This window comes from Amblyraja radiata, chromosome 14 (assembly GCF_010909765.2).
Source record: "Amblyraja radiata isolate CabotCenter1 chromosome 14, sAmbRad1.1.pri, whole genome shotgun sequence".
Lineage (NCBI taxonomy): Eukaryota > Metazoa > Chordata > Chondrichthyes > Rajiformes > Rajidae > Amblyraja > Amblyraja radiata.
The window spans coordinates 7,111,160-7,123,988 of record NC_045969.1 but is presented as its reverse complement, the minus strand read 5'-3'; the positions used below and the strand labels follow the sequence as shown (position 1 = coordinate 7,123,988).

The 12,829-nt window shown below is 46.4% G+C and overlaps 1 protein-coding gene across 2 annotated transcripts in view; it reads left to right on the top strand.

The window, feature by feature from the left end:
- clic6 (chloride intracellular channel 6) overlaps positions 1-2,384 on the top strand; it is a 34,608-nt gene extending 32,224 nt beyond the window's left edge. The window contains exon 6 of one of the 2 annotated variants that reach the window (XM_033032406.1): positions 2,199-2,384. In XM_033032406.1, the coding sequence (XP_032888297.1) occupies positions 2,199-2,360 (162 nt within the window). In that variant the 3' untranslated portion in view covers positions 2,361-2,384. The remainder of the gene's footprint in view (positions 1-2,198) is intronic. The other variant, XM_033032407.1, reaches the window with a different exon arrangement.
- The last annotated feature ends 10,445 nt before the right edge of the window (positions 2,385-12,829 follow it).

Genomic DNA, 12,829 nt, shown 5'->3' with positions numbered 1-12,829 from the left:
CAATGATAAATGAAACAGGCCATTGTTAGCTGTTTGTTGGGTGAAAATGAGAAGCTGCTGTGACTTGGGTGGGGGAGGGATAGAGAGAGAGGGAATACCGGGGTTACCTGAAGTGAGAGAAATCAATATTCATACCACTGGGCTGTAAGCTGCCCAAGCGAAATATGAGATGCTGTTCCTCCAATTTGCGTTTAGCCTCACTCTGACAATGGAGGAGACTGAGGACAGAAAGGTTTGTGTGGGAATGGGAAGGAGAATAAAAGTGTTCGGCAACCGGGAGATCAGGTTGGTCCAAGCGGGCTGGTGTTCCGCGAAACGATCGTCCAGTCTGCGTTTGGTCTCGCCGATGTATAAGAGTCCACATTTTGAACAACGGATATGGTAGATGAGGTTGGAGGAGGTGCAAGTGAACCGCTGCCTAACCTGAAGGAACTGTCGGGGTCCCTGGACAGAGTCGAGCGAGGAGGCATATGGACAGGTGTTGCGTCTTCTGCGGTTGCAGGGGAAGGTACCCGGGGAGGGGCTGGTTTGGGTGGAAAGGGATGAGTTAACCAGGGAGTTGCTGAGGGAACGGTCTCTGCAGAAGGCGGTAAGGGGTGGAGATGGGAAAATGTGGCTCGTGGTGGTGGGATCCTGTTGGAGGTGGCAGAAATTTCGGAGGATTATGTATGTTACAATATGCCTGCTCCAGTCCCTGATGTACTCTCTTTAGACTTAAGACTTCAGAGATACAGGGCAGAAACACGTCCTATGACCCATCGAGTCTGCGCTGACCAGCGATCACCCCGTACACTAATATTATCCTAAATTAAATTAAATTTCTTTATTTATATAGCACATTTTTAGTCAACTTGCATTGACCCCAAAGTGCTTCACATAATTACATCCACACACACAGGCAAATGTGGGTGAAGTGTCTTGCCCAAGGACACACACAGGCAAAGGTGGGTGAAGTGTCTTGCCCAAGGACACAACGACAGTATGCACTCCAAGCGGGATTCAAACCAGCTACCTTCCGGTTGCCAGCCGAACACTTAGCCCATTGTGCCATCTGTCGTCCCGTCCTACACATTAGGGACAATGTTACAACTTCACAATCACGATAATACGTTTTGCAACTTACCGAAGCCAATTAACCTACTTAGCTCTACATCTTTGGAGTGGAGGTGAAAACCGGAGCACCCGTAGAAAACGCAGGCAAGTCACAGGGGAAACGTGCAAACTCCAAACGGACAGCACCCGTAGTCAGGATTGAACCCGGGTCTCTGGCGCTGTGAGGCAGCAACTCTACCCGCTATGCCTCCGTGCTGCCCAAAATAATTAGGAAGTAATCATTTCTCAACAACTCTACCGCCACGCCACCGCGCCTCTCCATCATGGTATCTTGGCTTCCTCCACCAGCCAAACCTGTGAGGCACCAGAAATGATGAAATGTGTGGGCCTTTAGTTCCACGGTCACTGATATGTGGAGGGACTACTTTAAACTGGCGGCTCGATGTCGTAGCGGTAGAGCTACTGCCTTATGCCCCTGTCCCACTTAGGAAACCTGAACGGAAACCTCTGGAGACTTTGCGCCCCACCCAAGGTTTCCGTGCGGTTCCCGGAGGTTGCAGGTGGTTGCCGGAGGTTGCAGGTAGTGGAAGCAGGTAGGGAGACTGACAAAAACCTCCGGGAACCGCACGGAAACCTTGGGTGGGGCGCAAAGTATCCAGAGGTTTCCATTCAGGTTTCCTAAGTGGGACAGGGGCATTACAGCGCCAGAGACTTGCTGACCACGGGTGCTTGTCTGTACAGAGTTTGTACGTTCTCCCCATGAACTGCGTGTGTTTTCTCCAGGTGCTCCAGCTTCCTCCCGCACTCAAAAGACAGACAGGTTTGTAGGTTAATTGGCTTGGTATTAAATGTAAAAAAAATTGCCCCTATTGTGTGTCGGGCAGTGTTAATGAGCGGGGATCGCTGGTCGATGGGCCGAAGGGCCTGTTTCTGCACTGTATCTCTAAACTAAAGTAAAAGTGCATTCAAACATGTTTCGTATTGAAACTTTGTAGTCTACAGGGAGTTTAACCTTTTAAAACGGAGTTGCACAAAATGCAATTTGCTCGTGTTATTTATATTTTGACGGGAAACTAGTTGATGTTCTTCTTGCAGGCGTAAGAAATCAATCAATGTTTTTGTTTCTTTTCCTTCCCTTCATTTAGATTGTGGCAATGAAATATCGCAATTTTGAGATCCCAAAGGAAATGACTGGGATTTGGAGATACCTAAGAAATGCTTACGAGAGGGAGGAATTTGTAAATACGTGCCCCGCGAATCGTGAGATTCAGATCGCGTACCTGGATGTAGCAAAGAGAATGCAATAAACTCATTTATAAAGCTTGGACTGTAAGTTTGAATAGTGCGGTTTACTGTGAGAGAATAGAGCGGCTGGGCTTGTACACTCTGGAGTTTAGAAGGATGAGAGGATATCTTATTGAAACATACAAGATTATTAAGGGTTTGGACACGCTAGAGGCAGGAAACATGTTCCCGATGTTGGGAGAGTCCAGAACCAGGGTCCACAGTTTAAGAATAAGGGGTAAGCCATTTAGAACAAAGATGAGGAATTTTTTTTTCACACAGAGAGTTGTGAATCTGTGGAATTCTCTGCCTCAGAAGGCAGTGGATGCCAATTCGCTGGAGGCTTTCAAGAGAGAGTTAGATAGAGCTCTTAAAGATAGCTGAGTCAAGGGATATGGGGAGAAGGCAGGAACGGTGTACTGATTGTGGATGATCAGCCATGATCACAGTGAATGGCGGTGCTGGCTCGAAGGGCCGAATGGCCTACTCCTGCACCTATTGGCTATTGTCTAAATCAGAATCCTTCAGTTGAAGGTTTCAAGCTTTCAAGGTCAGTTTATTGTCACATGTACTAATTAATGTACAGTGAAATTTGTGTTACTATACAGCCATACTAAGTGAAGAGCAACAAGACACACAGCCACGTAAAATAAAAGTTAACATAAACATCCACCACAGCGGCTTCCCACATTCCCCACTGTGATGGAAGGTAATCAAGTCCAATCTTCTCCCTCTTTATTCTCCCGCGGTCGGGGCTGTTGAACCATCAGCAGTCGGGGTCATCAAAGCTGCCGCAGCCGGCGATGTGAAGCCCTCGCGTCGGGGTGATCGAAACTCCTTCGTCAGGAGTCGCGATGGAAACTCCTGGAGCTCCTGAATCGGTCTCTAACCAGGGCCCGCGAGCTCCACGATGTTAAAGTCAACAGGCCTGCAGTTGGAGCTCTCCACAGTCGATCCCCGGCAAAGGGATCGCAAGCTCCACGATGGTAAGTCCGCGCCGCGCCCGCGGCTGAAGCACCAGGTCGGTCTCCAGGAAGGGCCGCGCTACTCCACGAAGTGAGGCCGCAGTGGGGACGGAGATACGATACGGGAAAAAAAACGCATCTCCGTCGAGGTAAGATATGGAAAATAGATTCCCCCAGTACCCCCCCCCCCCCCCCCACCGCCTTCCCCATAAAACAAACCAAGGAACACTAAAACATACTCTTTAACACAAACTTAAAATAACACAAACAGAAGAAAGGACAGACAGACTGTTGGCGAGGCAGCTACTTGCTGGCGCCACCCAAATGGGCAGACTGTCCACACTTTCCACTTTGCCCTCGAATTATATTTTAGCAGACGTCCACAAAGCAAAGATTGTTAATTGTTATGAAGTTAATCATATTATATTGAATCCCCCCTCCCCCCCTCTCCATCCCTCCCCTACCCAAGTCATACCAGCTTCAAAGTAGTCTTGTGTTGGGAGGAACTGCTGATGCTGGTTTAAACCCGAAGATAGACACAAAATGCTGGAGTAACTCAGCGGGACAGGCAGCATCTTTGGAGAGACGTTTCGGGTCGAGATCCTTCTTCAGACTGAAGAGTCGTCTTGTTGAGTCTCATTATCTGTATTGGTTTTTTCCCAGCAAACAGCTAACAGTGGCCTGTTTCATTTTTCATCGTTACCTTTTTGCATATCTTTCATTCATTGTTCTATATCTCGCTCCATCACTGTCCATATCTCTCTCTTCCCTCTCCCCCCGACTCTCAGTCTGAAGAAGGGTCTCGACCCAAAACGCCACCTATTCCTTTTCTCCAGAGATGCTGCTTGTCCCGCTGAGTTACACCAGCTTTTTGTGTCTATCTTCAGTTGAAACCAACATCTGCAGGTCCTTCCTACACATATTATATTGCAGTTTGGTTTAGTTTAGTTTATTGTCACGTGTACTGAGGTACAGTGAAAAGCTTTTGTTGTGTGCTATCCAGTCAGCGGAAAGACAATATATGATTACAATCGAGCCATTGACAGTGTATAGAAAGTAAGAAAGGTTGCTGTAGGATTAGAGATTTAATGCCCCTGTCCCACTTAGGAAACCTGAACGGAAACCTCTGGAGACTTTGCGCCCCAGCCAAGGTTTCCGTGCAGTTCCCGGAGGTTGCAGGTGGTTGCCGGAGGTTGCAGGTAGTGGAAGCAGGTAGGGAGACTGACAAAAACCTCCGGGAACCTCCGGGAACCACACGGAAACCTTGGGTGGGGCGCAACGTCTCCAGAAGTTTCCGTTCAGGTTTCCTAAGTGGGACAGGGGCATAAGAGTGTGGAGCGATTGTAATATGTGTTTGTAGATGCGCTCTGTGGCTAGCACGCCTGGTCACCGAGTTGCCTGGGTTGGGCACCATCTTGGAAGCAAGTGCAGCAGCCAAATTTGAGCTGGTTGAGTTCATTATTGAGTGGAAGAGAAATGATGTTGGCAGGAATGCAGATAGAGTCACACAGCATGGAAACGGCCCAACTTGCCCATACCGAGCAAGATGCATAGAGGTATAATAGAGTATAATATAATGCAATAAAGGTGTACAAGATTGTGAGAGGGAGAGAGTAAATGCACAGTCTTTTACCCAGAGTTAGAAAAGTAAAGGAAAGTAAAGTAGCCTTTATTGTCATTCAGACCTTTCGGTCTGAACGAAATTTCGTTGCCTTGCAGTCATACATATAATAATAATGACAAAAACACACAATAAACACAAATTTAACATCCACCACAGTGAGTTCACCAGGCACCTCCTCACTGTGATGGAAGGCAAAAATCTTAAAGTCCTTGTCTCTTCCCTCCTTGTTCTCCCTCTGCTCCGAGGCGACCTGTGAGCTCCCGACGCTGTCGTCCACCGGGCCCGTGGCCGATCCTCCGAGGTCGGGTCGCCGCTGCCGCTGCCGCCGGAACGCCACAGCTCCGATGTTGCCGCTGGAACGCTGCCCCAGCTCCGAGGCCGCCAGTTCCGCCATTAGGCCTCCGCGCAGACGGAGACGGACACGGGGGGATACGACAAGAGAAGTCGCATCCCCCCCCCCGAAGGAAGAGACCAAAAACACGTTTCTCCCCCCCCCCACACCCATACACAACATAATAAAATAAAGATAAAACCAAAAATTAACTAAAACAGGACAAAAGAACAAACAAAAAAAGAAAAAACAAACGGACTGCAGGCGAGCCGCAGCTGCTAAGGCAGTGCTGCCATATGCCCCTGTCCCACTTAGGAAACCTGAACGGAAACCTCTGGAGACTTTGCGCCCCACCCAAGGTTTCCGTGCGGTTCCCGAAGGTTTTTGTCAGTCTCCCTACCTGCTTCCACTACCTGCAACCTCCGGCAACCACCTGCAACCTCCGGGAACCGCACGGAAACCTTGGGTGGGGCGCAAAGTCTCCAGAGGTTTCCGTTCAGGTTTCCTAAGTGGGACAGGGGCATATGGGTATAGAGAACCAGGGGACATAGGTTTAAGGTGAAGGGGGAGTGATTTAATAGGAACCCGAGGAGCAACCTTTTATACAGAGGATGTTAGGTGTACGGAACGAGCTGCTGGAGGAAGTAGTTGAGGCAGTTGCCATCACAACATTAAAGAAACATTTAGACAGATACATGGATGGGATAGGTTTAGAGGGATATGGGCTAAATGCAAGCAGGTGGGACTAGTACAGATGTGGCATGTTGGTCAGTGTGGGTAAGTTGGGCCGAAGGGTCTGTATGACTACGACTGCATATGCAACACAGAGTTAATGGTGCAGTTTGCTTTTTGTTTCAGGCGACTTTCTTGCTTTCTCTTTACCTCATTGTGTTGCTGGGAGGCATCATGGAGCTTAATGGAGCAACTCCAAACACAGGCAGAGTGCAGTTGCCGAGAAGGAGGATGAATATGAGACCTAGTGATCTCAAGCGCCATCCTGAGAAGTATCCGGGGAACCAGTTTCTTATCTGCCTGTCCCATCAATTAGTATGTTGCTGTGCAAATTTAGTTTTGTTTAGATATACGGCGTGGAAACAGGCCCTTTGGCCCATCGAGTCCGCACTGACCAACAATCACCCGTACACTAGTTATATTCTACAAGAGAATTTATTGTCATGTGTCCCAGATAGGACAATTAAATTCTTGCTTGCTGCAGCACAACAGAGTATTGTAAGCATAAATACAGAACAGATCAGTGTGTCTGTATAGCATAGACCATATATATACACATAAATAAACAGATAAAGTGCAATAGCCTGTTATAGTTCAGAGATTGTTTGATGGTGAGTTTAATAGCCTGATGGCTGTGGGGAAGAAGCTGTTCCTGAACCTGGATGTACCAGATTTCAAGCTCCTGTACCTTCTACCTGCTGGCAGCGGAGAGATGAGTGTGTGGCCAGGATGGTGTGGGTCCTTGATGATGTTGGCAGCCTCTTTGAGGCAGCGACTGCAATAGATCCTACAACTTTCTGCATTCTTTTCCGCTCCTGGATGCTCAAGTTGCCGAACCAAGCCACGATGCAACCAGTCAGCATGCTCTCTACTGTGCACCTGTAGAAGTTCGCGAGAGTCCTCTTTGACATACCGACTCTCCAAATGGTCTCAGGAAGTAGAGGCGCTGATGTGCTTTCTTTAGAATTGAATCAGTGTGCTGGGACCAGGCAAGATCTTTGGAAATATGCACGCCCAGGAATTTGAAGGTACTTGACTAAAGGTATAAGATGGTATAAAATAATGCGACATGGATTATTGGTACAAGGTGCATGGATAGGACCGGTTTGGAGGGATATGGACCAAATGCAGGCAGGTGGGACTAGTGTAGCTGGGACATGCTGGCTGGTGTGGACAAGTTGGGCTGAAGGGCCTGTTTCCACACTGTATCACTCTATAATAGAGATACAGATCATGAGAGGAATAGATCGGAGGAATTTACAGAGGCCAATTAACCTATAACCGCCCGCATGTCTTTGGGATGTGGGAGCAAACCGGAGCAGCCGGAGAAAACCCACGCGGGTTCACAGTGAGAACGTGCAAACTCCGTACAGACAAGCACCCGTAGCCAGGATTGAAACTGGGTCTCTGGCGCTGCCCCTGTCCCACTTAGGAAACCTGAACGGAAACCTCTGGAGACTTTGCGCCCCACCCAAGGTTTCCGTGCGGTTCCCGGAGGTTGCAGGTGGTTGGCGGAGGTTGCAGGTAGTGGAAGCAGGTAGGGAGACTGACAAAAACCTCCGGGAACCGCACGGAAACCTTGGGTGGGGCACAAAGTTTCCAGAGGTTTCCGTTCAGGTTTCCTAAGTGGTTAGGCAGCAATTCTACCGCTGCGCCACCGTGCCGCCTTAAAGTGAAAAACGGTGAGAACATAAATGATACCAATCAAAATAATACTATCAAGGGAAAAGGATGAGTTGTAGCTACACTTTACCTATCAGTAGTTGGTCTCCATGCCAATTAATGGATAAAGTGGTGATATATCCACTGGACTTCACGGGACACTTTGTTTTATACAGGGCTTTATTTATGTTTCTTGGAAACCTGTAACTTGGCGTTTGGGAGAGTTGCCTTCATGATCATTGTCCAGCTCGGTTTTGATGTAATATCGGAAATCTCAGTGCCAAAGTAAACCCGAGTGTTGTCAGAACCGTTCACAAAAGAATCCTTTCAGGTTGAAAAGTAAATGTGAGGATTTGATACCAAAGAAACCAAGGTGGAATTCTAACGTTAATATAAATTAATGTGCGGTGTGACTAGTGTTGGAAAAAGCAAATTGATTAATAAAAAGTAAACTTTTATTTCAATAAGACAGTTTAAATACACATTTAACTATATTCTTCAAGATAACATTTTTACGCGAGGCAAAAAAAAAGAAAGAAAGCGGATTAGATTTTTATCCTGTCGAGTGACGGATAGTGTTGAAAGTTTAAAATGGTGAAACTTTCGGTCAAAGGTTTTAAATATGTACAGTGGGTCGCCGACTAGGTCCGTCTCAAATGTCGCTCATGTCCGGTCTTCAGTTACAATACTTCCAAAAGCAGGCTGCAAAATAAGGAGAAAGCTATTAGTTTAGTATAGAGATACAGCATGGAAGCAGGCCCTTTGGCCCACCAAGTCCATACTAACCCGCGATCCCCGCACATTAACACTACCCTACACACACTGCGGAAAATTTATGTAAGAAAGAACTGCAGATGCTGGTTTAAATCGAATGCAGTCACAAAATGCTGGAGTAACTCAGCGGGTGAGGCAGCATCTCTGGAGAGAATGGATGGGCGACGTTTTGGGTTGAGACCCTTCTTCAGACTGATCATGGGTGACGTTTTGGGTCGAGACCCTTAAGGGCCTCGACCCGAAACGTCACCCATTCCTTCTCTCCAAAGATGCTGCCTCACCCGCTGAGCTACTCCAGCATTTTGTGGCTACCTGCCGACAATTTACACGTATGCCAGTCCAATTAACCTACAAACTTGTACGTTTTTTGAGTGTGGGAGAAAACCGAAGATATTGGAGAAAAATCACGGGGAGAACGTACAAACTCCACACAGACAGCACCCGTAGTCAGGATTGAACCCGGGTCTCCGGCGCTGCAAGCGCTGTAAGGCAGCAACTCCACCGCTGCGCCACCGTGTTTAGGGTTAGTGTTCTGTGTTTAGGTTTTTTTTTAATATATATAACTTAGTACTAGTATTTTTTAGGCAGGCACAAATTATTCAGAATAGCATTCTGTGTTTTATAAAAAAATAAAATTTGTATTTTGGGCAGCCCAGTGGCGCAGAGGGATAGTTGCTGCCTTACAACGCCAGAGACACAGGTTCGATCCTGATTACCGGTGCAGTCTGTACGGAGTTTGTACGTTCTCTCTGTGACCTCGTGGTTTTTCTCCGGGTGCTCTGGTCTCTTCCCAATGCCAAAGACGAGCAGGTTTTGAAGGTTTTTTGGCTTCTGAGCCAACAGGACATAGGTTTAAGGTGAGGGGGGAAAGACTTAATAGGAATCCGAGGGACAAGTTTTGATTACACAAAGGGTGGTAGGTGTATGGAACGAGCTGCTGGAGGAAGTAGTTGAGGCAAGTACTATCACAACATTTAAAAAATATTTGGAGAGATATATATAGATAGGATAGGTTTAGAGGGATACGGGCCAAATGCAGGCTGGTGGGACTCGTGTAAATGGGACATGTTGGTCGGTGTGAGAAAGTTGAGCCGAAGGGTCTGTTTCCACGCTATATAATTCTACGACTATAAATATCAACAAAGATCGGGATACCCTGAAAAGGATCTAGAGGTTTTATGATATGATGAGCGTTTGTCGGCACTGGGCCTGTACTCGCTGGAGTTTAGAAGAATGAGGGGGGACCTCATTGAAACGTACAGACTAGTGAAAGGCTTGGATAGAGTGGATGTGGAGAGGATGTTTCCACTAGTGAGGGAGTCTGGGACTAGAGGTCACAGTCTCAGAATTAGAGGATGTTCTTTCGGGAAGGAGATGAGGAGAAATTTCTTTAGTCGGATTTTGCAAATCCGTGGAATTCCATGTTCTAAGTCAATGGATGTTTTTGACAATGGATATATTTAAAGCAGAGAGAGATAGATTCTTGATTAGTACGGGTGTCAGGGGTTATGGGGAGAAGGCAAGAGAATGGGGTTAGGAGAGAGAGATAGATCAGCCATGATTAAATGGCGGAGTAGACTTGATGGGCCGAATGGCCTAATTCTGCTCCTATCACTAATGAACATGACGATTCAGCATCATGACATTACTGAATGACTGTGAGAGATGAAGGCGGGGGTTAAATGTACATTGGAGTTCTCTGCGACAGTGGCAATGCAGGTGAGGCAATGTTGAGTTCATACAGATATAGAGCTGTACAGTATAATAAAAGACCCTTCGGCCCATCTTTCCAATACCCATCTCCACTAATCCAATTTGCCCCCATTTTGTTTCACACACCTCTCCTGTTTGATTTCTTCCCAGGCGGTTTCTTTGCTTTCTTGGTGTCTTTCTCTTTCAAAGGACTTGGAGCAAGTACTTCTTCTTTCACTTCTTTCTCCTTGTCAGCAGGCAAAGAGCCGTCAGTTAATTCTTCGATCACTTCCTAGGAAGCAAGCCAAAGAAATGTCAGAAGGCTTAGTTTTTGTTCCTTAATTCCAAGATGGTATGGCATGGTACTTCATTTGTCACAGGTACAGTGAAATTCACATAGAAACATAGAAACACAGACAATAGGTGCAGCAGTAGGCCATTCGGCCCTTCAAGCCAGCACTGCCATTCAATATGATCATGGCTGATCATCCCCAATCAGTACCCCATTCCTGTTTTATCCCCATATCCTGTTTTCTCCCCATGATCAATAATGTTTTATTATTAATGTTTAATGTTTTATGTGTCATTCCTAACTGTCACTGTATGTCATGTTGTCGGGCGGAGCACCAAGGCAAATTCCTTGTATGTGAATACTTGGCCAATAAACCTATTCATTCATTCATTTCTTCATTCATTAATCAATTAATAAAGTAATTAATTAATTAATTGATTAATTCATTCATTAATTCATATCCCCTGATTCTGTAAACCCTACGAGCTATATCCAACTCTCTCTTGAATCCATCCAGTGAATTCACAACTCTCTGGTTGAAAATGGTTTTCCTCATCTCAGTCCTAAATACCCTTCCCCTTATTCTTACACTGTGACCCCTGGTTCTGGACATTCCCAACATCGGGACCGTTTTTCCTGCTTCTAGCCTGTCTAATCCCTTAATGATTTTATATGTTTCTATAAAATTCCTTCTCATCCTTCTAAATCCCTGTGCTCACTATACATAAGCACTTAGATACATATTAGATAAGCATTTCAGATGCAGCACAAGTGTATCGGTTGTGGGGAGGGTTCATGAACCTGCGGTCATTTATAGGTGATCTTTCGAAACAAGGCCCTTCTTCACATTGATTGTAATAGGGGCGAGAAACTTGGAAGGGAGGTGGGGGCGGGACAAAGTCCAGGAAATTATAACATGATAAGAAGGACCTCCAGAGGCTGGGTTATACCAAAGATGCTGGAGTAACTCAATGGGTGTGGAGCATCTCTGTTGAAAAGGGATAGGTGACGTTTTGGGTCGGTACCCTTCTTCACACTGACCCATGGCCGCTTCTGATGCATGTCCTCTTTTGCAATCAGTCCACCTATCATTTGCCAGAGATAGGCACAAAAATGCTGGAGTAAATCAACGGTTCGGGCAGCGTCTCTGGAGAAAATGGATAAGGTGACGTTTCGGGGATTGGGACCCTTCTTCAGACTGAACCTGACCTGAAACGTCACCCATCCATGTTCTCCAAGTTTGATGCCGGACCCTTCTGCGTTACTCCAGCACTTTGTGTCTTACTCTGGTAATAGACCAGGCCGACAACGGTAAGAGGTACTTCTCATTAGTTGCACAAAGTGCAATGGCACTACACCATTCTCAACCCGATTATTAAGGTTAAGGAATATAATTCTGCTTGTCTCAACAATATTGGAGGCACCACTACCGTCAAAACTTAATATTGTGTTCTGGTGCATTTTAACATCGAAACATAGAAGCATAGAAAATAGGTGCAGGAGGAGTCCAATTGGCCCTTTGAGCCAGCACCGCCATTCATTGTGATCATGGCTGATCATCCACAATCAGTAACCTGTGCCTGCCTTCTCCGCATATCACTTGATTCCGCTAGCCCCTAGTAAATTGGCCTCTACTGCCTTCACAACTCTCTGGGTGTAAACGTTTTTTTCTCATCTCAGTTTTAAATGGCCTCCCCCTTAATTCTAAGACTGTGGCCCCTGGTTCTGGACTTCCCCCAACATTGGGAACATTTTTCCTGCATCTAGCTTGTCCAGTCCTTTTATAATTTTATATACGTTTCTATAAGATCCCCTCTCATCATTCTAAATTCCAGTGAATACAAGCCCAGTCTTTCCAATCTTTCCTCATATGACAGTTCCGCCATCCCGGAGATAAACCTCGTGAACCTACGCTGCACTGCCTCAATAGCAAGGATATCCTTCATCAAATTAGGAGACCAAAACTGCACACAATACTCCCGATGTGGTCTCACCAGGGCCCCTTACAACTGTAGAAGGATCTCTTTACTCCTATACTCTATATCAATAATGTATCTATTTAAGTATCAATGCATCTGTATGATATGGAAATAGTATCACAGCACACTAGAAAACCCAGAAGTACAGTATTGTTTTTGTGTGTTGTTTTTTGTTCTCTTTGTATGAATATTTTATACAGCAGCTGATATGTGAAAAGGACATAAAGTGCTGGAATAAAGGGCCTTCCCAATTGCATGCAATTGCGTGCGTTTGGCGCGACCAAACGGAAGCGAAGTTCGCGCTAAGTACACGCTAAGTTCGCGCGTGACGTCATTTGCATCTTGCTTACCAATCAACTGGGCAGGAGGCGGGCCGACTGAATTTGGGCGTCGCACGGAGTCGGGCATCACGGAACGCCATGCCGGGCGGTGACGTCATCG